The sequence below is a fragment of the Oreochromis niloticus genome, linkage group LG7 (genome assembly GCF_001858045.2).
Source record: "Oreochromis niloticus isolate F11D_XX linkage group LG7, O_niloticus_UMD_NMBU, whole genome shotgun sequence".
Lineage (NCBI taxonomy): Eukaryota > Metazoa > Chordata > Actinopteri > Cichliformes > Cichlidae > Oreochromis > Oreochromis niloticus.
In genome coordinates, this window is record NC_031972.2 from 30,327,485 (window position 1) to 30,352,708 (window position 25,224).

Sequence of the window (25,224 nt, forward strand, 5' to 3'; positions counted from 1 at the left end):
ACACCAAGCAACCATCTCAATGGTTTATATATATATATCTGTGTATATATATATATATATATATATATATATGGGTCAGAGGAAATTAACGAGACTGCTTCAAGCTAATAGGAAGGCAACCATTTGCTGCAACCAAGGTATACAGTAAAGCATCTCTGAACAAACAACACATCAAACCTTAGGGCAGATCGGGTACAGCAGCAGTAGACCACACCATGTGGCACATCTGTCAGCTAAAAACAGGAGACAGAGGCTACAGTTTACATGGGCTCACCAAAATTGAACAACAGAAGACTGGAAAAATGTTGCCTGGTTGATGAGTCTTACTGTGTGCTGAAACATTGAATTGGTAGGGTCAGAATTTGGTGTAAACACGTGAAGGCATCGATCCATCCTGCCTTGTATTAATGGTTCAGGTTCATGTGGAAGATATATTCTTGACACACTTTGAGCAGTTTAGTACCAACTGAGTATTGTTTAAACACCTGAGTACTGTTGTTGACCGTGTCCACGCCTTAATGACCACAGTGTACCTGATGACTGCATCCACAGGACAACACACCATGTCACAAAATTAAAAATATCTCAAACTGGTTTCTTGAAGATGACAATGAGTTTACTGTATTCGAATGGTATCCACAGACATCAGATCTCATAAAGCAGTTGGGGAATGGGAGATTTTGTATTATGTGCAGCCCACAAATCTGCAACAACTGTTGATGCCATAATGTCAATATGGGCCCAAATCGCTCAGAAATGTTTTCCTAACCTTGTTGAAACTATGCCATGAAGAACTAAGGCAAAAGGGAGTTCAACCTGGTACTCCCAAAGTGTACCTAATAAAGTGGCCAGTGAGTGTATATCCCTGCGTATGGAAAGTTATGAAACTGTTTATTTGGTGTTTGACATTAAAACCTATTTGCTGAAAATTACTGCAGAAATTACTGAGACTCTGAGGTCAAGTTGCCAATTTTTATGCATTTTTTTAATCCTTTGTGTACACTGTAATTACCTGGTGCGTTCTTATCATGTGCTCGCCACATAAAAGCTTGTTCTCACAGGGTAAATAATTTTGTGCACAAGATACAGAACGTGGCACTTCAGGGACTCCTCATTCATTAAATTTCAAAATAGCAAATATTTTATGGTTTCTATATTCTATTATTGCTTAGGCTATTATAACAGCCTAAGCAATAATGCGTTCTTGGGTGCAGATGCCTCGTTCATTCTTAGGAAGATGGGATGACGACAGCATGCCCTTAGCAACGGTCGCGTCTCTACGGCAACATCCTCCGAGGTCCCCGCTTTGCAGTTGTCACCGCGGCTTTCAGCTGTTGCCCGTGAGAGGCACGTAAACCACCGCTTCACTCGGATGTTCGGGGTGGTATTGGAGGATGTTGCGCTATCATGGATGTAATCTTAGCGACCACGGCGGCAGCCGTTCGTGTCTCGCGACTTGAGTCCCTAAAGTGGAGACAGGGCAACTTGGGCACGAGCCCCCTTCTTGATTTTAGTCATCCATATCTCAGCTGCCATCCTGCACGAGATCCCGCAGCCTCGTGCAGTCCCCGCTTCTCGTTTACCCAGCTTTATTCACGCCAGCCGCGTGTCAAACAGCGGCTGAATGGATCCCGCCGTGCTCATCTTCCTGCTGTACGTGATGATCGCGCACGACCTGGTCTGCGGCTGGATGCAGTACCGGAGACAGAGCGCCAAGCCTCGCAAACGAGCTGGCCGACCTCTGCTGCGCTCCAGGTGTGTGTGAGTGTGTTTAAGTGTATGAATGGCGGTAATCAATCAGCTGTGTTAACCACCTGCAGTCTCTTTTCAAAAAGCTGTTGAGGGGCGGGAGGAGATCAGAGAAAAGTAAGGTTTTGCAGAACTTGTAAATGACTTACCAAACCAAAGCTTAAATGTGTTAACTGTTCACACACACAGCAGCTGGCAAAACAGTTACAACCACCACAGTCTTGGTTGACTGTAATCTGTCCAATGATGTAAAGTCATTTTGAGTCAGAAAGAACATTTCTGTCACAATTTAGAAGTTCCAATAGACAGACAATGAATCACAATAAAAATACATACAAGATCGATAAAAACACCTTTGTTTTAATGATATTTTTTAAATCTGTTACTTAAAACAATCACACACTTGCACATGTGGGTGTTTTCTGTTTTCTTTTTATTATTGTAGACCCTTTACCTTAGAAAATAAAGCGCCTTCAAGCAACTGTTGTTGTATATATCAAATTTAACTGAACTGAATTGAAGTGTTGTGGGGCATGTTGTAGATAGCCCGTTTTTCTTGGATTGTCTAAGTTTAATGAGCCTTCCATTCAAACTATCTGTATTTCCTTTCAGTGCTCGTGTGTGTCAGGGAGCCTGGAGGGCAAGCATCCAATCGGTCAGGACAAATAGAGGGACAAAGGACCTGAGGAAGTGCAGCCGCATTGTGAGAAAGGCCTAAAAAAAGAGACAAGTTTGACATATAAGGACACTTATTGAAGAGTACTGACTTCTGAGCGTGACCTGGCCCACAAGCCTGATCCGGGTCGCTTTTAATTTTACTGGGCATTTCGACCATGTCTTAGCATTTTCTGGAAGAGCAGCTGGCAGCTTCTTTCTGATGCAAGTCAAGAAGCAAAAGTCCAAGCTGCTAAGAAATTTTTAAGGTCAGACTTAAGGTATTGCCAGTATTAGTTGCCTCTATCATCCATTTGTATTTGAGCTATGTCCTTCAAGATGCTTTGAATACCATTTTTGTTTGTTTGTTTGTTTTGGTTATAATATTTGTATTTGTATATGTGTAAGATTAACTGTTTAAATATGTATTTTTCCCACTTTGCTGAAGCATGAATTGTCTCCTACAGTACTGTCAAATACCAAATCAAGGCTATGAAGCTATGAAAGTGAGCTTTATACTAAAAACTGCACAAAAGTGAAGTTACATTAAAGGGTTGGATGATGTTTTTCAGCTAAACATAGTAGTATTCAGCAATCAAGGAACTCGTCAGCTACTCTGTTTGTCAGCTACTCTCATTGTAGAAATATTAGTGGCTTGGTGACAGATCTCTGAGTCAGCTGCACATTCAAGGTCATTTACCAGCCTGGAAAGACAGCTGAGACAATCAGAGCTTTGTTTGTGACGGTGGTTTTCAAATGTCTCTTATTAGCAAACCTATGGTATTTTTCATATGATAGTATTCCCATCTAGTCAGACACTTTAACACAGTTTAACAAGCAGTCTTGCTCTCTCTGGTTCAGATCAATTGGTTTCTTTTGGAATAAGAAGAAGGTTTCCCCTAGAGGGATACTTGATTTCTAAGTGCCTCTTTGGCTTGCATGGCTACATGTTAGCACTAACCTCCTCATCTTAAAACATTACTCTTGCACTGAGAACACTGATGCAAATTATGTCATAATTTTTTGTGCAGTTGTAAACTGCAGTAAAAACATACAGATGTTACAAAATCATGGTTCTACATGGTGGCACATGGCCTCGGCACTCCATTTGGGAAACACTGGTTTATGTGATAAAGAATCATCCTATGCCTTTAAGCCAGAAACCATTACATCTCTACCAGATTTTTTCTTTGTTGATCAATTGTTCCAAACGACTTACAAGACAGAACAATCAATTTTGGACTGAGTAATGAAGAGAACTCAAAGTGGAATCATTATTATTGCTTTTGGTTACCTTACCTTACAGCTAAGACAAAGTGATTTAGTGTCAAAGGTAAATGTAACCTTGCAAAGAATCTTTTTAGTAATTAGATATAACTCAGAAAAGAAATTGATCTAACTGGTTGCATCATTTGCACAGATCCACGAGTTCCATGTTGTGTTACACATTAATTCATCTATAGCCCCTAACTCTAACCGTATCATATAAAGTAAATACGGAGGAAGTGTACATAGGTACTACCGCAAGCAAAGAAACTGGGAAAATATTGTCATTTTATATTATAGGCCATTCCTTTAAATCTGAGGAGCAAATTTATAACCTTGGAAAGTCTCCATGTAAACAACAACTTGATTGGTTGTCGGAGGCAGTAAATCTAGTTCTTGCATATCCTGTGGGATAAGTGTTTCCAGTGAAGTCAAGGTACTTTCATTTTAATTCAAAGACAAACCATTTCAGGTATGTCAACTGTGTGTCAAATAAAATGAAATTTGTGTGTTACCTGAGAGGCATTCAAAGCTGCTGCTTGTTAAGAGTATAAATGCACTATAGATAGCAAAGTGTTGGATAAACTGAGGTGGCAATTTAATATCAAGATTTGACTTTCAAACTCAGATGTCAGTTTGACTGTGGTGTCAGGAAAGATTTTATTTTATGCAAGTCCTAAACAGTAAACAAGATATTTCATCTTGAAAGCACTGGCTCCATTCTTTCCTTTTGTTAATTTAATTATTAGACAGCTAATAAGCATTCAGTTAATGTCCTTTGTTGAAATTGATGTCATTATTTTGATGAAGGCTACACTTTGTGTAATTAGGACTTATTCACAATGTCACATTAAAAACTAACTCCACACCCTTCTGAAAATGGACACATTTGAGCTTAAGGTTACTATTGGTACTTATTGATAATTTACAGATGTTTGGAGATCCAGATATGCCCACAATTCATGAGATGGGATTGGCAAGTGTTAGGTCCCACTGAAATGCCATGAGACACATTACATCTGGCTAATATAATGTAGACCTGTGGCTGAGCCATAGAAATTAAATGCTTTTTAAAAGCAGGGTGTAGTGTTTTTGTCTTTTGCACGTCATCTCTGGTTCCTGAAAGGTTGGTACTCCAATTGTAAAGCTGCAGAGAGATCAAAACCATGCATAAGAATGCTGCACATCAAGTTTGTTCTTTGACTTTAAGCCCGAAAGTTCTTGTTCTTGCTTAACCTGTCTGTAATTAGAGTGTTGTCATTAAAGGAAACGACTGGCTGTACATGTGGCTCTCATCTTCAGTCTGTGATGCTGATGAGTTTACCTGGTTTGTTTGGTTCGTGTTGGCTGCAGTTTGCTTCATGATCAGTCTTAAAAACAAGAATTTCTGGTAGTGTATGTTGTGCCACCCTTGTCACCCTGCAGGGCAGTCAGGTAGGCGATGTGAATACTCAAGTTTGTTAACTTGACAACAAGGCGATGGAGGAATTCATACCATAGGTGCAGCTACTAAAAATCTCACAAGAGTTCTGATCTCAGTAACCTCAACCTCAAGATTAAGGTCAATTTCTGAAAATTAGGATTTTCATATTTATACCACAGGTGCATCGACTGGTGTCCACCAGTATTTTGTTTTCTAAAATGCGGTTTGTATTTCAGTTACAACTACAACTACAGTGGTCTTCTCTATACCAGAAAGAATATCAGAGGAATAAGTTGCTGTAGTCATTAAATATCAGAGACAAGTCCTACTTTTTCAGACCCAATATCAAGTAAAGTAAACGTTGTCTTACAATAATGCCAACTGAGCAATTTGCTTGCTTGTGGCTGGTGGGCCCTACGATCTGTTTTCTTATTTATGCTCTTGGCCTCTTCTGCATCCACATCTCACACATTTAAATACATCCTCAATGGATCCCATGTGACTAATTCTTTTCCTGTTAGAGTTGCTGAATTTCTGCCCCCCTGCCTGATCTCAGAACAGCCAACCTGATGGAAACTGAAGCCAGCAGCAGCTTCTGGTCTCTAATTGTGTTCAGTGAGCTGCAAGACCCTCAGCTCAGCAAACAGCAGTCAGTCACTATCAGCAGATGGCCTTTCATCAGGTGGGTGTTTGTTACTGTTTCCCGTGGGAGATTGTGATTCCCTGAGCTATACCTGTGCACTGTTTTCGTTTGGCTGGATAGGGGCACATATTTGGATCTTATAGGTCAGCGCTTTGTACATGAGGTGTTTATAGTATAAATGTAATATGTTTACCATTTGGTTTGTTTCTCCATAGAAGAGAAGCAGGAATACTGTCAAAGATTGTACTGAAGGCGCTTACAGTCTTGCAGGATTTGTTGTGGACTGATCAAAACATCATAGTGTATGTGTTTTTTTTTTGTATGTGTTTGCTGCTTACATGGACAACCCCACACAAAGTATTTAAATGCTATATTACGTCAGGAACACGTACAGGTGTCGTGAGCAGCCTAGCTTGTGTTCTGGCTAAATACCACAAACAGGTTTAGGCACCTCATTCTCAGACCTGACTCGGAAGCTAGGCACTTCTTCACCTGAAGCCGACTGTAAAAGAGTAAGTTCAAATAATTCTTTGTTTTTGTTTGTTTAATTTGCTTCATTTAAATCTGAGAATGATATGCCACTGTTTTCCAGTTATTAAGATATGAGAACTAAAAAAGGGAAGAGATAGATCTTATTTTTTTCTTTATCTTCACGTTTAAAGTTGCCCTGTTACCATCTGAAAGTATAACGATGGAACATCTTTTATCACAAATAGTTACTAAAAACTTTGTTAAAACATTTTTCATTAAAAGTTACGTTCTTAAGATAAGAATGTAATAAAACATCAATAAACGAATGTAATTAAAATCATAAAAATAACCCTAACCCTAGATGTGGAAAATTAATCTTGTGAGACTTGCAGCTACCAGTGGCATAAATGAAGTAATGCCACTGGTTTATTTTAATAACTTTGAAAAAACCTTATAGTTGTAGGTTTGTTATGGGAAGAAAAAAAACACAACATGGAAATTAAAGGTGACATAAAGTCATAAACATGTAATCTGTTACTATAATTATCCGCTTTTCTAATTAAAGGTGAAAATGGCATCAGTGTCATCCAGCTCTCTTCTCAACAAAGCTGTGCGGCAGCAGTACATGAGCCTGCCTCAAGGACAGAAATGCCAGGTCACCTACATCTGGATTGATGGCACCGGAGAGGCACTTCGGAACAAGACGAGAACTCTAGACACAGAACCAAAAAGCATAGAAGGTGAATGGCATCTTGTAATGAGCTCTAGCCTTTAGGGGTAAGAGGCAGTTAGTCTAAAACGTGATGTTTAATTAGCTTTATAGTCAAGGGTAACTTTTCTACCCTTTCATTTTGTTATTACAACCTGAGGGTTGAGGGTTATTACAACCCCATGAGGCTTTGATGGACATGTTTATTGAGACTCTGAATGTCTACAAGACTGTGAGTCAACTGCTTTCAAAAAGTTATGTGTTTTTATTGTAACGCTTGTACTGATTTTGCTAACCTTTGCACCTGGCACATGCCCCTTCATACAATATTAATTAAAAAGACTGAAATTAACACTGAAACTTAAAAGAACTATATGAAAACTAAACATTTTCAAATAAAAAACTAAACTGAAACACGGAAATCCACAATGGAAACTCACTGAAATCTAACTGATTTATTATTAAATAGAATATTCCAGGTGTGTCTAAGCCTGGGAAGTGCGCTCGCTGTCTTTTCTTTATTTCTGTTCGCTACCAGAGAACTTTGGTACATTTTACTGTAATTGGGCTTTTTTTTGTTTGTCTTTTTCCCCCCATTGTCCTCTTACCTTTATTTGTGTCTACTTTTAGTAACAGGGCCAGATCTCAACATGCAGATAGTATGAATGGGAATTTTTCCTGACATCTCTATTAACATAGTTGTCAAGTTCATCAGGTTTCACTGTAAAAACAATGTGAACACTGACGTCTAATCAGAGGAATAATAAGAAGTCTCTATTTTTAGAAATACCTGAGTGGAACTTTGATGGCTCAAGCACCTACCAGGCCGAAGGCTCCAACAGTGACATGTACCTCATCCCGGTCCGCATGTTCAGGGATCCATTCAACCTTGACCCCAATAAACTGGTTCTCTGTGAGGTCCTGAAGTACAACCGTTTACCTGCTGGTACATTTTTTTTCAGTCCATGCTTTTTTCCCTTAACATTGCCTAAGATCACAATAATAGACTGTTCTGACTTTTATTTTAGAAACTAACCACAGAGCAAGCTGCAACGAAGTGATGGAGAAGGTCAAACAGCACCATATGTGGTTCGGTATGGAACAGGAGTACACACTTCTGGGAATAGATGGACATCCATTTAGCTGGCCTCCAAATGGATTCCCAGCACCCCAAGGTAACTGAGCCATCATTTTTCACTCTTTTTTTATACAAATACAGCAGTGACAAGCCAATTGCCAGCTTATGGTAAATCCTTGTGCTATTATCTGGGTCACGGGGAGTCTGGAGTGAAGCAATATCCCACAAAATGATACACATTTACATTTAAAGTAAGAAAAGCAGAGATAATGACAGAATTTCTCCAAAACAAAACAGACACCTTCTAAGAATGACAGGGTATGAAATCAGACAAAAGGAACGAAACCAAAAGTAGACTAGCACAGCTGATACGTTTCTAAACCTTAACAAAGGCTTTCACATTCTTAAGGAGCTTGGAAATCCAGTCACAGTCTCTGAGCAACACACTTCTCTTTCCCACACGTTATCATTAGTTTCGTTATCATTAGTTTTCTTGCCTATATTTCAGCAAAAGCACTGACAAGTTAGAAACACAGGGTTGACAATGGTCAGTGCTATACAAAGGATTTCTGTAAAGTTAGAAAAGAAGTAGACAAATCTTTTCTCCAACACTTTATATGTAAATGTTTGTAATCATTGTCTGAAAAATGAGCATCACAAATGCACTTTTCATAGGCTGGGAACCTAAATGTTTCGTACAGTTTACATACAGTGTATCTTGATATTGTGTTTTTTCATTTGTGTTATCATGTGTTTGCCTTTAAGGTCCTTACTACTGTGGCGTGGGGGCCAATAGTGCTTATGGAAGGGACATTGTGGAGTGCCACTACAAGGCCTGCCTCTATGCTGGGGTCAAAATCTACGGTACTAATGCTGAAGTTATGCCATCTCAGGTAAGTGAAAGTACTACTCTAATACATGGTAGTAGCGCTTTATAATAACCATCTCTAATAAAATTAATGTAATATTTACTAATCACTGGTTACAATGTATTTTGTGTTTCTTTATGCCATTAGCTTTTCTACAATGTTAAGCTTTAGTTTGTAATAAATCTTTTATCACTGCACAGTGAGCCTTTTAGTTATAGGGCATCACAGAGTTATTTTATTCAGAAAAACATGAAATAATTAAAAACTATTCTGTTCTTCTAGTTCTGCTTTGGATTTCTGCCAGTTGGATTTTTAGTTTCTTGTTTCTTTTTTTATAACACCCACAAAAGGTTGCATCACATTTCTTTTGTTCCCATCGCATTTTTCTTTTTGCGTCAATGATATGAGTTTTGTGACATTGTGTGTTATCTCAGTGGACACAGCCATTGGTAGATGGGTACACCTCCCCAACATACCACGCGTATGTTGGGGAGGTGTGATGCCACACAATAAAGAAAACAAACTCGACATAGAACCATATTTCCGAAACTTAACCAACTAGTTTAAAACAGAAAATAAACAGATAGTAAAAGAGAAAGTAACAAAAGGCAAAACAGCACAACCTCCCTACTTAAATGCAGCTTAAATCAAGTACTTTAAAGTCAGCTACAACTTTATTTACAATTTATTAGCAGTCCAAATAAAGTGGATTTAATGACCATATACAAACCTTAGTTGGAGCTTTACAATTAATTCAGGTAACGTTAATTCGATACAACACGATGACTAAATATTGTTATATATTACAAACATATGACACATTTATAAGACAAGCTATTTATCCCAGAACTTGGGAAAATACTCTGTTACAGTAGCCAAAACATTAAAAACAACCTACCTAAAAAATATAAAAACAATATTACAAAACAAAATTCTTCAGAGAAAAATGAGCTCAATAACACAGAAAACTGTGATGAACTCAAAAAACTGAAATATAATACACAGGTAAATATGAAATATAAATATAATTCACAAGTGATTTCCAAGCAAATACTGGGCCATTAGCAAATGTTACTCATTATAATTTCTTTGTTTTCTAACAGTCAAAAAACTATCAAATTGCAGTTAACTAAACTTATCATTTATTAACAGTGGTTATTATAAACGGTTATTCTCAAACATGTTTTCACCTCAAACATTTCCCTCTTTTCTCTGCATCTTTCTTTTTCTCTGGCTTCAGTGGGAGTTCCAGGTGGGCCCCTGTGAGGGCATCGAGATGGGGGACCATTTGTGGGTCGCACGTTTCCTTTTGCATCGTGTCTGTGAAGATTTCGGGGTTGTAGCAACGCTGGACCCTAAACCGATGAAGGGCAACTGGAACGGGGCTGGTTGCCACACAAATGTCAGCACCGAGGAGATGAGGGAAGAAGGAGGACTGCAGTAAGTAAACCCAGACTTTCAAAAGATACACATGCAAAAGCACTTCATTGTACTACACAAAGGCGTACCAGTGGCACATTTGAAAAGCTTAAAAACAGCTTGAATTTTCTTATTATTTTTTTTATTTTAAGTATTTCTTTAAATTAAATAAAATGCAGCACTATTTCCCCTCACCAGATACTTTATTGGATACTCTATGTATGCAATAAATTTGACTCAAGAAATAGGAAGAAATGATATGTTTTTTTAAGTGACTGACTGCTAGTAACAAGACATTGTTTTAAAATAACAAGTAACAAGTAGTGAATATAATAAAGCTTTTGAAATGTTGATTTTGTATTCACAAATTGCTTCTGGTGCCCTATAATTCTTGGCATTTCATGAGGCAGTCATGATTGTCTTATTCTTTACTAATCATGCTTAAACAACTGTTCACTGATGCTCAACATACTGCCTGATGAATTATCTTCTAAAACAGAGTAATAAGAGGAAACCTTAGTAAAAAAACAAACAAACAAAAAAACACATGTTTCTTTGATGGCAGGTACATTGAGAAGGCTATCGATAAGCTGGGGAAAAAGCACCCTGAGCACATTTGTGTGTACGACCCTCATGGAGGCAAGGACAACATGAGGCGTCTCACAGGTCTCCACGAAACCTCCAGCATCCACGACTTCTCTGCCGGAGTGGCCAACCGAGGTGCCAGCATCCGCATCCCGCGGCAGGTGGGGCAAGAGAAGAAAGGGTACTTTGAGGACCGCCGTCCCGCAGCAAACTGTGACCCTTATGCAGTGACGAAGGCCATCGCCATAACCTGCCTATTGGAAGAAGAAGAAAAAGGAGCCAAGTAGTAGAAAAGTGCAGCCTTTTTTTTAAATGATATAATTTGTATAATATAAATAATATATATAAAATGTATAAAGCAACACAGACCTGTCTGTGAGTTAACTTGAACTGGAGTAAAAGGATTCAAAACAAGATGAAGATGAAGAAGCCTGGAAATAGATGTATGGTTTTCCTCTGAGCCTCTATACTGCTGCAAACTATTAATGCTCACTATGCTCCCTAAACTATTAATAACTGTTACTTTAAACTTGTGCTCCATCTGTAACTGCTAAGGAAGTGAAATAAAGATAATGGTGCTACAATTGCCTTCTTATCTCTTTATGTCAGAAAGTCTCCATATACTTCACTTGTCATTGGTACGATTGTTGCAGAAATGTCCTTGCATATTAGTGAATTTGTTGTTAGCATTCTTGCTGAGTGCCTAAACCTCAGCTGGCATCTTCTGTATCATCCAGTCTGGCTCTTATCCACAGTTTTGCCTCCAGTGGAGCAGGCTGGCTGTAATGCCACTTTACCCACTTACTGCCAGAGATACCACTCCCTCATCCTGATAGCATACCTATGTCAAGTATCAACGTGATGCAGCTGCTATGGGCTCACATGGGATCTCCAAGCTTGCCCTATCTTGATTTCTCTCTACTTAAGGTGGCTTGGGGCAACCATCTTGGTAACCATACAAATCTGAAATAGCAGTTCCTCCTTCCAAACACTTACAAACTAGCCAAAGCACTTTCTGCCATCCTGATCTCTCCACAAATAAGTGGTATGGGACCCAGAAGCCTTTGACAGTATTGCTCGATGTGTTGTGTTATGTGGTTTTCATGTAGATAAGCTACTGAGAAAGGAACCAGTTGCTATAAAGATGGGTTTTGTTGAGCACAACCTCAGCCATTCCACTGACAAGTGGAACTGACAAAGCATATACACTGCCTGGCTGCATGTGAAATCACAGGCCAAGCATATCTCCAGTGGGGCAGCTGACATGTTTCAGGATCTGACCAAGCAAGTTAACAAAGGCAAAAAGATGCAGGGACACTCTTCCTCTGTTTACTACAACAGCCAATGAAGCACTTCCACTTCCCCACCAAAGTAAACACTAAATAAAACCTTACTGCCAGTACTGTCAGATTTTGTTTTATGAAAATTGAAGATAAAGACTGCAACCCCAGAGCCTGGGCCTAAACATTACTGATACACTGTGGGATCATCTCAACAGAAAATGAAACACAATGCAGCCATCATACAACAAACAGCTTTAGAAAGTGCTTCAAGAAGCCCAGAGAACTATTCCTGAAGTCTGCTTTAGGAGATTACAAGAAATCTTGCCTAAGAGAGTTGTATTTCCATTTATGTTTGCATTTGATTCAATAAATCGCTGCTCCTATCTCCAATTTTCCCAGCAAAATATAAAGGAATGAGGGATGCTTCAAGACCTTTGCACAGCACTATACTTAAGGCAATAAGTCTGATCTTACTTAAGTAGAAGTGTATAAATCAACCATTTGCTTTTATCTTGTTATTGCATTTATAAGATAACTGTGTGTTAGCAGAATCACAGAAAAAATATTAATCTTAAAGTAAAAAATAAATAAATAAACCAGATGTTGAAGCTTTTTGCATTTGTCCACCAGATGGAGCTATTGGAGTAATTTTAATAACCTGCATCTTATTCAGAAAAACAAAAGCTGTAATTTACCCAGTCAGACGCACCAAACAAGAGTTCAACGTGTCACGCAGACTCGTTAGCTGGCGCTTTATAAAGGGATAAGAGGGGTGCGGATTTTAAAATATTTCAGGATTTAACCACAAAACAGGGGGAAACACGATCTTTGCAGGCACATGGTGAGTGTGTTCTGACGTTACACCCACATGGATCCACCTCAGCTGATGCTGGGCGTACCAAACATATGGTGTTAACATCCTATCATGTTACTTACAGACATGCAATCGCCTCATTTGCGGCCTGGCACCGTCAAAATGATTCACAATCCAAGCTGTTTTTGCAACGTGAGTAAACAAACAAGACGAAACTGAGAGCAAGAAGAAGAAACAGTGAGATTCTTTGGACTATATTAGATGCCACCACATAACAGATTTCCATGGATACAGGCAGTAACTTGGCAACTATGGTGGTTTGTTTGTTGTCATGGAAACAATTTTCTTTTACTGAGCATGAAACCACCCTGTGTATATGGAGGATTAAAACAGCCGAATTTAAAAATATAAATAAATAAATAAGTGAATAACTCAGCAAATAATTTAATTTAGAGAATATGTATATTTCTTGAGGCATTTGAGGCATGATTCTGGCATTAAATCACCAACTAGCAACAAGTTCAACTTAATTTTCATTCTTAAAAGTGTAAATGTAAGGTCAGGTTAGGTAACAGGCTTGATATAGCTGCGACAGACCTATCACAAGACTCACACAGAGAGACAAACAACCACACACTCTCACATCCACACTTCTGACCAATTTAAGTTCACCAATTGACCCAACAAGCATGACTGTAGAGGAAGAGGAACGATATTTTTTCTGTTGTGGTAAATGCAACACATTAAGGCTCTTAAAAAAGCTCAGTGTGTATACAGTACAGACGGTCTCATCTGTGAGCCTTTTATACACAAACGCAATCAAAACATTTACATCTACAGCTCTAATCACATCACTAAAGCTACACAATGAGACAGGAAGTATAGTCGGGGATGGGAAGTACCATCTCAGTGAGAGGAAGTATACACTGAAACAGAAAGTGTGTGAGCAGTGGGGAGGGTTTTAAGGTGAATTCATGCAAATTCTCCTGTTGGGTTTTGTGCGTTTCAACTTTGTCAGAGGGAAAGAAACCAAATCAAAATTATGCAAATTTTGAGGAGTGTGTTGTCAGTGAATTATTTTGTTCAAATTGGATGATTTGTTTTTCTTGGGTGAAAGACTTTCCAGAAACCTCTTATTTTTTCACATGTAGCTTTATCTTCTTGTTGCGTATGCCTGAAAGACTATTCACTCATATTACCGCAGCACACTGATTCAAGCAGGAAGCATAAGTAAGAGGGCCCCAGCAGCTTTCTTTTGTGTTGTGGTGTACTTCAGTACATGCAAAGTTGAGGAATGCAGCTCTTCTTTGGAAATTCCTCAGACACTGTGATGCAACCTCCTTTCTGGAAAGTACCATACAGTCAAACATTAAAGTGAACTCACAGTTATATGATGGATTTTTTTTTAGAGTTGAACAAGATTACAGACATTTACAGCTTTCTTTCTTTCATAGAGGTATTCTAGGAATTATGTCTACAAGATGCTTTACACAACAACAACAACACTAGAAGAAATTTGCAATTTTTAAACCACTTTCGTAATGAAGGTGCACATTTACCCAAGTAACTAACAGACATCCAGTCAGAAATAATAAGTAAATGCACGACTTACTTACTATTAAGGTAATAAAGACCCATAGCATTTTATCTATGTCCTTGCAAGTGGTGTTAAATCCCTAAAGGGCCATTCAGGGAGACAACAAAACAAAACAAAGAAAAAAAAAACAGATTTATAATGTTTTGTTTGCAACATTTCCTCAGATTTTTCACCTACAAAATACTGTTTACAATGATGACACTATACTTTTATTCATTGTGGAAGTGTCAAGATTTAAAGAGAAAACACAAATCTACACTAAATCATCCTTTACCCACAATAAACGATATTTCTTTTAATTCTGTCACTAATTAACCAAAGCCAATATACTGATGCTTTAACACATTTTTAATTAGTAGACCTTAAATAAATAAATAATGAGTTTGGGAACATAAATTGGGTGGATATGGGTGAACACAGATTTAAATAAGTAAACTTTAAAATAAATAAAAATGAAAATGTAGTAAAAAAGCAGATAGATTAGGGGGTTAATACCAGTGCTACATTTAATTGGGAATGATAACTCAAACAAAGACAGTGTTGGATATTCAATGGGAACTATCATGCCTCACCCAACTATCATGCCTGTGATGAATATGAATACTTGTGGCTGTTTTGTGACATCCATTTATTCTCACCATTCTTGCCCTTGTGAATGAGAAGCACAACCATACTAATTAATACTATTCAAAAACAAAAAATACAACTTTGAGGCAAGAAAACCAGAGGAGAAACTACCTGGATGATCTGTGTCCAAGAATATTTGACCCAAAAAAGTGTTTTAAAATCCCCCAAAAGGCACCAACAGCGCATACATGGTCAAGAGGTCCAGCTCAGTGACGCGAGATAGTGGAGGTGGCCTAGCAGACACACCAACCTGCTCCAGTGACCTGATTCATGAGTTATAAATGAATTTGCTCACTGTACAATTCTTAGCAGGGGGCAATAGTCAATACACAGTGCTGAAAACATGCTTTGTAATGCTGTAAAGTTGGACATTTTTACATGGGTGTCTATGGAAATTGACTCACATTTGTAGCCTCTAGTGCCCAGTAAAGGAACTGCAGTTAATGACACTTTACAGCCCTGAAAGTTCCTGCTTTGTTCTCTATAGTTGATATTATAAATAAATAAAAATATAATAAGTATGGTCATTTACAACAATAAACAACAAACAATCATCTTCTCTTAAACCACACATGAGCGCATCTGTTATCAAAGGTCAACGTGACGTCACAGGCGTGCGAGTGAGGAAGGTGGGGAGGAGGAGGAGGAGGAGGGAGCTCGCGGCAGCAGGTGAGAGCTCTGCATCAGAGATACGCAGAGCTGAGGAAGTAGCGGAGTAGAGAGGAGCAGAGCCATGGGAAAGCTGCAGGAATTTGATATTACTTTTACCAACAACAAGGTGGTTTACGGTCCGGGGGAGTCTATAAGCGGGAAGGTGAAGATACGAACCACCGAGTCGCTGCAATTCAAAGGTAAGCTGTCCGTCAGCGAAACCCAGAAGACACGGAGAGGAGCGTTTCTTCCTCCCAGCGTGCCTCTCTCAGTCTGGCTCAGCGAGGCGCGCATGGAGGCTCGGTGTACATAAACTTTTCCTCGGTGCTGTTGGACGTGGGGGAGAGCGGAGCACCGCGCAGCCTTGGCTTTCTTTCTCGCTCGTTCAGCGCACCACACTGTGCGGTCGTGTCGGACATGTATTGGGGATTTTGTGCCGCTGCTCTGGGAGTGGACCGAGCGTTTCCCACATGACACCAGCAGCCACCGCTGCTTTTGTTGTCTGTGCCAGCTCAGCTGTTTGGTACTCTCTTCGGGCCGTTTAAAGCACACATCCTGCTTGCTGCAACATGTTGCTTCCTTGTATTGTTTTCTTTCTGAAGAACCCTCGAAAATGACAGAAATACCCCCTACCTCCCCCTTCCCCCCCAAAAAGGCAGAACATCAGGTGTTAGTCATCTGGGAGCATTTCCAGTATACAAGCGTCAAATAGAAAAGATTTGGAAATGTTTATTAATTTAGACAAACTTGACAAACTGTTAATAATGGGAATAAAGTGGGCTAAGTGGGAAGCAGCTCCTGGACTTTCCATGGAAAGACACAAAGAATCCATTGTGTGTAAAGAGATCCTCGAGGGTAATCTTCCCCGATAAGGAAGGGCAGTCATCATCTTGACTGAAAGCTCTTTTTACAGTGGGTGTCCCTGCACAGCGGTATGTTAATTGACAGGGACAGTAAATAAAGGTGAGACTCTGGGAGTATGTCCCCTTGCGTCTTGTATTTTACAAAGTTTAAATAGCCTGCAGTGCAGTTTATCCACTGATCTACGCTGGTTTGGTGTGCGGAGCCTCGCGTGTCTGCAGGCTAGAACTCGGAAACTCACACCAAAACAATCCAGGAGGGCAAATAGCACTACAGGCCGAACATTTGAATTGCAAATAGCAAAAATTCATAAGTTTATCCAGTGCTGTGGTCAGTATCATAATCTCGATTATTCATTAACTCCACAAACATAATGCAGCTGCTGAACCTAAATATTATTCAAATTAATATTATCTGTAAAAGATGGAGAGAGATGGAGGAAGTGAGGAAACCATGGTTTTCTGGCAGGGAGTTGAGCCTTGGTGAGGTGGCCTTTTTTTCTTTTTCTTTTTTTAAATTTTGACTGGAAATTCTGTCTAGCAAGGGTAACCTGATCTCCCCTCACCATGGGGCGCCTTTAGGTGCAAAGAGTTCATCGGACCCGGTTTCCTTTGCACAGCATCCACGAGGACAGCACAGGAAAGGCAAAAGTCCACCGCGTATGAGATCCTAGACAAATCCAGTGAAATGAAATTGAGATCAATTTAAATTCTTGTAAAGTTATTTGGCCACATTTCCCTGCATGTTGTGCACCTTCTTCTTCTTCTTCTTTTGGCTGCTCCACCTGCCTCCATCTCACCCTACTCCTTGCATCCTCTGTCACACTATCCCTCTGCATGTCTTCCTTCACTACATCCCTGCAGCTTCTCTGTGGTCTTTCCCTTTTCTTCCTGCCTGGCAGCTCCATATTCATCATCCTTTGTCCAGCATATTCACTATTACTCCTCCCCACATGTCTACGCCATCCCAGTTTTACCTCTGCTCAGCCTGAGCAGCCCCTCTGATGTAGTCATTTCTAATCCTTTCCCTTCTGCTCACTCCCAGTGAAAATCTTAGCATCTTCAACTGCCACCTCCAGGTCAGCCTCCTGTCTTTCTGTTCATTCCACAGTCACCCCAACACCTGACATAGTGAGATTAATTAGCCATAATGCACAGGATGACCTAAAGCAGATGGGTTTGCAGCAGAGGTCAAAAGCTCCTCCTGAGCTCTGTTACACTGTAAGGTGTCACAGCAGCAGCTCGTCTCTATCTGACACCGGCTGTCGTTCTCCAAATTAAACCCTGCTCTGCTGGCTGGATGTAGGCTGTCCTTGAAGCATGCAGACAGTTGGAGAGTTTCTCTGAGGCAAGCAAAAAGTTCAATAAGAGTCCTCGGTGCTAAGAAGAGCATGCAGACAGGTGTTTGATGTGGTGGTCTGTCAATCCGGTTTCATCTCCCTGTAGTTTTCTTAGCAAAGTGCGAGACCACAGTGTGCTTTCGGTTATCTGCACTCAGAAAAATTAATTTACTTTTTCCAACATCTTCATTTTTTTCACAGCAAAATTAAAAAATGTGTACGTTCTGCTGTGACCAGATGAAGTTTAAACATCTGTTTGTAGCATGGGATGTTTCAGGAGCTTTTTTATCTGTAAACACTAAGAATTACTTAAGTCCCTTAAACTGGCTCCTCCACTGATCTCTTAGCAAAAGTGCTCCAGCTGAGAAGACTCTCTTCTCCATCTTGGGCTTTCAGCGAGCCCTGCTAATGTACTGTAACTGCTGAGTCTGCGTTATGTGTCCAGTGACATCATGCCCTCTCGATAGAACCTGCTGATGATTGCATCAGTCAGATGACTTGAATTAAGCTGAAGCGTGTGGTTTGTTTGGGGGTGACAATTTCCTGTTTTTGGTATCGTTCCCGAGGAGAGAATAGAACTGAGCCATTTGGCTTCATTACTGTAAATCTTGTGTCGTCTGGTCGCTCAGATTCTGCTCTCTGTTTAATCCATTATCTGCACTTATCTGATTAAGGATGTCTGATGTGGATGATAGTTTTCCCCATTTCCACATGCTTTACATGTAATTGCAGTAATGGTGCAGATTAAGATTGGGTTTACTCCTGGGGCCTTCTGACAGTTTCACCCAAATAAAAATATACACAAGGACCCAAACAAGAAAGCAGCAAACCTTTTTTACTTGAAAAGTTTTTATCCTCGTCGCCAAACTAAGCAAATCCTTCCTGAGAAATTTTGCACTAGAAAAACAGCAGGCTTGTTTGTCAGAGCTGGATTATGTGGCCTGTATTTATGCTGTGTGCATTATATCAGTAAAGGTTTGATTTTATGTTTTCTGGGCCAATAAACTGCTCATACTATCCATTACATACATCCAGTAGATGCTGGCACTGTATGACCCTTGTGAACCCTTTGTAAGACTTTAATTGAAATTGCACTGTGAATCTGGTGTGTACTGTTACCAAGCAGTGATGTGAAATAACACTGAGGGGTAATAATAGACAAATAGAAGCTTTCTAGAGTGCTGGATATCGCTGAGGCCAAATTCTTAGCCTCACTCAATTATTGATGATGGAAACCATTAGACAGTGTTTCTATTGATTAGGATGCTCAGATAGACAGTTGTAATAGCAGAATCATGAATGTGTAGATGGAAATGCATGAAATAGCCGCTTGTACACATTATTTACACATAATGTTGAACTTAACACTCCTGCCCAGTTGAAACCTACCTATTGAATTTGAAAGGGTATGAAGCTACCACATGAATGTATTTGAGTTTTGCAGATAAAGGAAATAGGAGAGAATTTGTCATACTGCTTTCATACTGATTTTTATTTCACTAAAATTTAGCTTTGATCCTTTTTTAGTTGTTAATGTTTATTTAAAAACGGTTGGGTCTAATGCATTAAGGAACACGATGGCATCACAACCAAAATTATTGTGACTGTGTGCAGTGAACTTGAGGTCTCATCGTGGTTATTTTGAAAACAGGGACCAGGTTTGTGACCACTCACGGTCAGCTGCCATCTTCAAAATGACTTTGCTGCTTTAAGACAGCATTAAAACTGAGTCAGTGGGTCAACAGTTTGCAGTTGAATGTGGTCAAGTTGGCAAATACATACAATCTACTGCGAGAAATCAGCAAAAATCAGAAGTCTGTTACTGTCTACAAACACAGAAATTTGCCTTAACAACATCAGAGTCCGTCTAGAACCTCAAAGATTTGAAACAGAAATTAAGCAACCTTGGTTCATACAGGGATATGACCAAAGTTCAACCAGGTGGCAGCCAGAGGAGTTGAGTCCCCTATTGCAAAGAGACACATCACAGATTGATTGCAACATGCTGTGATGTATTGTGATGAATGAGACTACATTTTCTTGCAGACTTTCACCAATCTGCCCGACTGTGACTGCAGTTAGTTCGAGTCAGACCGCGATTGTTTTGAGGCTCCCATCTCAGAAGTTGAGGGTGTTGTATGCTCAACCCTTGGGTGACCACCTCCAGCTGCTGAAGTGGAACATGCTAGAGAAAGTTTAAAACCACCGACCTACATCCCCAACAATCATGTTATGATGATGATTGCAGACATTTAAGTGAAATGTCTCAGTGATCATGCAGGGCATAGATTCCCTCTTTGTGTGTTAGCCACTGGAAGAGTGATGGCAGCTCAAAGCCAGCAACCTCCACTACTTTTGTCATGTACCTCTGAAAGGAGACTGGAAAAGAGACCTTTATCTTTAGACCATCATGTCACGTTGGCCCAAGCTGTGAGACATGTTTGGGCTTTTAGGATAGGTTGAAAGGCCAGTGCTGCTTTTCATTATCTCCCCATTACTGGAAGACCTGGGAACAGGATGGTGTTAGTCCATATTGTTCTGATGGGAAAATACCTACAGCTGTCAGGTCTCATTTCCTTCCCAGGCTAATTCCAAGGTCACTGTTTTTTGGACAGGATTGACCTTGGCCTTCTGTAAAGCAGGGCCTGGGATATTAAAGGAAAGGGACAGTCTTTGTGGTTTGAAGTAAAGCCTGGATTCTGAATGACCGGATCTCATTTTATAAAGCCTGTTGAAAATTGTCCAGTTACTTTTTTAGCTAAGTATTTACAACAGCACATGTTCACAATTGCTGGTGCGATTGTTGTATGATTTTTAAAAAAAAAAAATTATTTATTTATTTATAAATAAATAATAAAGACTTGGTTGAATAAATAATCTTGTATTTCAAACTAAAGTACGCTGTATATTCTGTTGTTGAGTCTGAGAACAGAGAGTAAGTTATAGATCTTGGCAGCATGGTTTATGAAATGTTGCTGTATTTCATAGCTTGCATGTACATCTTATCTCATGTGGGACTCAATCAAACACTGGAAAATAAAATGTAAAATTGCATGACAGCAAGAATGAACAGAAACTGTGAATCAGGAAGTTAGTCATTTCACAGAAGTCACCGTATCTTGTATTGGACTACAAAAAAGAGCAATCAGATGTAAAATTGTGTCGTTCTTTTGTTTCTCAGATGACATTAGTGGATGTTAGCTTAGCTTCCAACAAAGCAGGAGAGCAAACATTCACTGTAACCCAACCATCATCTGCGGTAATACAAACCACTGGCTTTATGTAAACAAAGCACGCCACATGGACGGCCCACAAGAACACACACAAGCACAGGCACACTGTTTTATCCTGTTTGTAAGAACTGTGGTTTTGTTGAGCACCTTTTTTGAGCTGCTTTTTTGCACAGCCAGCAAATGTTCCACCCCCTCTTATTACTCCTTCACTCATTCGATCTCACACTTAGATGATTAATTCTGCTTTTTTTTTTTTCTGGCATTGCTTTCAGTTTTACAGCCATGTTTTTTCCATCCTGGGCGTGTCTTCACTTGTACGTAGAGCATCAAACCGTTTGGCTGTGAATTTATTAAGAAAATTAAGGGAAAGAAAAGCCACGGGGCGTGAAGGAGTCACGGAGTCTTCAGTGGGTTTTTGATTTCGGTGAAAGATCAGGTGACGCAGGTAAACTCTTATATCTTAAACTCCATGCAATAAAAGGCACTATGAATTTTTCACTATATCAATTTTTCTACATTTTGTAGTGTTTAGTTAGCGGCAAAGCTTTTCTCATTTCTGTAATTTGGGTTTCCTCCTCTCCTCCTGCCTGTGACCCAGAAGTCAGTCTCAGTATATCTGTTTCAATTCCAAAAATGCATCAGACTACAGTGACTCCATCAGGCTCCATCAAGAAAACAAAGCGGTAATTAGTGTGAATGCTTGTAAAAGCATTCACAGTATTGTTGTTGTAATCTTTATTCTATTTTATTATTATTATAGATTCCGTACGTTTTTTGTACTCCTACTCCTTCAAAACCGTTCAACTTAGAAAAACCATTCACACACCGTTAGATTCCTCTTCTTTTGGACAAGACTGCTTCTATTTTTCTCATTTTTAACATTTATATTTTTAATTTTATTCAACTTTTTTCAACAAAAATTTCCCATGTATTTCAATGGGGAGACCCTTCAAATCCTCATTCAACTTACTCATTTTTAAACTCCTACTACTTCGACATACATTGACATAGAGCCACCATTCAAACTTTAAATCGAAGACAAGACATTCAACTATTCAACTTGTATTTATCTTTTCAATATCTCTTATACTTTTTCTTCAGTTCCAGTTTAAGTTTCATGATGTTTTTTCACCCGTTTCAGAGTTTATAATGGGTGTGTATGGGACGGAATGTTGGGGCTAGAGTGAGAAAGCTCAACTGCTAGAGTGAGAGGAGCGAAAAAATTAATCTTAAAATATTTTTTAAAACTGCTGCTGTGTCCGCAGTGTTTGCTCTACAGGTATGATTTTACCCTCAAAACGTAGCCATCGCTGTCCTCTTTCATCCAATGTGTTTACTATTGTACTAGGTGTTATGGTTCTTTCATAAATGTCACCAAAGCACAGCCTCCTCCCTCCAACTCCTCCATAGACTCTAATGTTAAAATGGCTCAGAAGGTTCGTTTGAAAATCAGAAGAGCATGGTGTTTTTACACTGTCACCACGTCCATATAATAAACTCCACAGGCATGAAAACTGAGAATTAGGTAGACTGGACATTGCTGCCGCTCACGGTGAAAGAATTTCGTCAATACGACCTGTACTTTTCATTTGGGAGCGATTTGTTTCGACCTGACTTTTCAGTTCATTTTAAGCAGCAAAAGTGAGGTGCATGTCTGTGTGCGTGTGTATGGAGCCACTGGGTGCAGTCACTATAGCAACCAGGCTCACACCTGCCTGCCTAACGAGCTCTGTCTCTCACTGTGCCAAGATTCATCTTAAACACTTCTCTTTCAACTGCTGCTGTGTCCACAGTGTTTGCTCTACAGCCATCATTTTACCCTCAAAACGAAGCCATCGTTGTTCTCTTTCCAACAGCGTGTCTTTCAAAGCTCAGAGATGTAAACCTTTAAAAGTGTGTGGATCCAAGTGGAGGGATTACACTTTAGTCATTCAGTGATTCAAAGAATATGAACTTTTAATATTCATTCAGATGTTTTCTGACTCTAAATTTTCTGTTCTCATTTCTTAGGTTTTCCAAATTTTAATTTAAAAACTTTTCAGCTATTTTCCAACTTCTTTTGTGTGAACATCAGCTTTCAAAAGTTCTGCACTTTTGTTTTCAGGTTAAAAACTCTGTATTTTCCAGCTCATTCAACATTTTTATTTTTAACTTAAAATTCAGCAATTAATTCATTTCAGTGCATACATTCAGATTCAAGCATTCACACTGCAGTTTCTTCAGAAAATGCACTTTCTAGTTACAATGATTCCTCAGCAGTCTGCATAATAACACCAGTCTACCTGCACCTGTGTGAGTGACTCAGTCTGGTTTACTGGATTGGAAGAGAAGCAGCAGCAGAAGAAAGGTGAAAGCTTTTAGTGAGCATCTTTCTTTAGCCGTCTCCAAAAAATGAAAGGGCTGAATGAAATTCAGAGTGAGTCTGTAACCCTAACCATGCTGGCACTTGATTAGTTATGATTTTATGTGAAATTTTAATGCAGTTAATTTATTATTTTTAAATATGACGGCTATCGTCAGCGCTGGTACATAATGACACCAGTGACTTGGCCTGAATCTTCTGACTTGTCTCATGTTGATGCCTCTACTGTAAGAGAACCATCTGAAAAGGTATTATTGTTTCTCAGGACGTGTGGATATGCTAGAATCTGAACCAGAATAGTTGTTTTTGCAAATTATGGAATTTTTTTGTTGGTTTGTTTGTTTTCTTTTCGCTGTTCATTGTTGTGGCCCTTAAATTACGGAATAAGTTGCCCCTCCATATTAGGCTGGCACCAACACTTGAGATTTTTACATCATTTTTAAAAACACACCTTTTTTCCAAGGCATTTTAGGAGTAGTACCAGAGTTCGCTTGTAGCCAGTATTATTTATTTTATTGTTATTTAACTTTCTTTGTCTGTTTAATGTATAGTTTTTAGCTTTTATGACAAGTTTTTACTGGAAAGTACTTTGGTCAACCATGTTGTTTTTAAAGTGCTCAATAAATAAAGTTGGATTGGATTCATTTGTTGCAGAGGTTGCACGTTTTCTCGAGTTCAAGCCAAGTGTTGAGGATGACAGATTGCTCGTTGTTTCCAGTAGTTTTCTTCTTAGTCAGTTACTTATTTAATTAAAAAAAATTGAAGCAGGTTTTCTCTAGAGTTCTTTGTGTTGCTGGACAGCTGTAACATTTCCACATACTTTATGAATCTTATCTCTGAAGAACAGCAGGGTTGCTAATACATCAGACGGTAACTTTGGTTTCTTTTTTTCTGAAATGAAGAACGTGACACATGATCACTCAGAGAATGACTCATGACTCAGAGTGATTCCACTCTCTGCTGCCCTTCAGTGTGAGCCGGTGGCATTGAGACACTTCATCAGCCAAACTACTGTGCCCATAGAAATAGAGCTCCAAGTTGGGGGTCTTGGCACCAGCTGCTCCCTTTGCCCTCAGACTTAGCTGTGGTAATTATAACATATTTTGACCTCCATAACCAGCATGCAGTCTAGCCCCACAGCTGTGTCATACCCACTGATAAGCATCAAACCCACCCCTGATCACTTCCCTTCTTCCCCTATTTAAAGAACTACCCCACTTCCTGTGCTGTGCAGATAGAAACGATATTGAAAACAGCAGAAGCAAAGTGGAAAATAATGTTAGTTGGTGCAGGATAGCAAAGAAGCTAAAGCTAGAGTAGTTATTAGCAGGTAGGTAAGAAGTTGATTGTTAGTTTTAGCAGTCTGTAGTTGGCAGTAAGATCTTATGTGATGTGACTGTAAAGGTCTGCATGGATTTTATGCTGCATTTACTCTGTGAGTCACTGTCATGTGTCTCTTTCCAGACCACATTAAACAGTTGTTTCTAACAACAGCAGGCAGTTTCTTTAAATGAAAGCAGAACATACATATTTTTCTATACTAAATTTGCTTATTTGCAAGATGTGGATTAATCTGGTGCAAGAAACCAAA

The 25,224-nt window shown here is 39.3% G+C and overlaps 2 protein-coding genes and 1 long non-coding RNA gene across 3 annotated transcripts in view; 2 read left to right on the top strand and 1 right to left on the bottom strand.

Moving 5' to 3' along the window:
- Window positions 1–5,613: 5,613 nt before the first annotated feature.
- Window positions 5,614–11,450, top strand: LOC100710557 (glutamine synthetase). Its single transcript, XM_019354418.2, has 8 exons — window positions 5,614–5,774; window positions 6,094–6,247; window positions 6,772–6,946; window positions 7,700–7,861; window positions 7,944–8,090; window positions 8,759–8,886; window positions 10,103–10,302; window positions 10,847–11,450. Exons 3-8 carry the CDS (start codon window positions 6,778–6,780, stop codon window positions 11,151–11,153), a joined length of 1,113 nt encoding a protein of 370 aa, XP_019209963.1. The 5' UTR covers window positions 5,614–5,774; window positions 6,094–6,247; window positions 6,772–6,777; the 3' UTR covers window positions 11,154–11,450.
- On the bottom strand, window positions 9,629–11,297 carry LOC112847461 (uncharacterized). Its single transcript, XR_003221003.1, has 3 exons — window positions 11,236–11,297; window positions 10,946–11,120; window positions 9,629–10,247 (listed from the first exon to the last, which is right to left on the bottom strand). It is a non-coding gene; the product is annotated as an uncharacterized LOC112847461 (long non-coding RNA).
- Window positions 11,451–15,838: 4,388 nt separating the features above from the next.
- The window catches only part of arrdc1b (arrestin domain containing 1b), a 45,294-nt gene continuing 35,908 nt past the window's right edge, over window positions 15,839–25,224 (top strand). Inside the window, exon 1 of the mRNA XM_003440221.5 lies at window positions 15,839–16,038. Coding sequence (XP_003440269.1) covers window positions 15,921–16,038 — 118 coding nt within the window. The 5' untranslated portion in view covers window positions 15,839–15,920. The remainder of the gene's footprint in view (window positions 16,039–25,224) is intronic.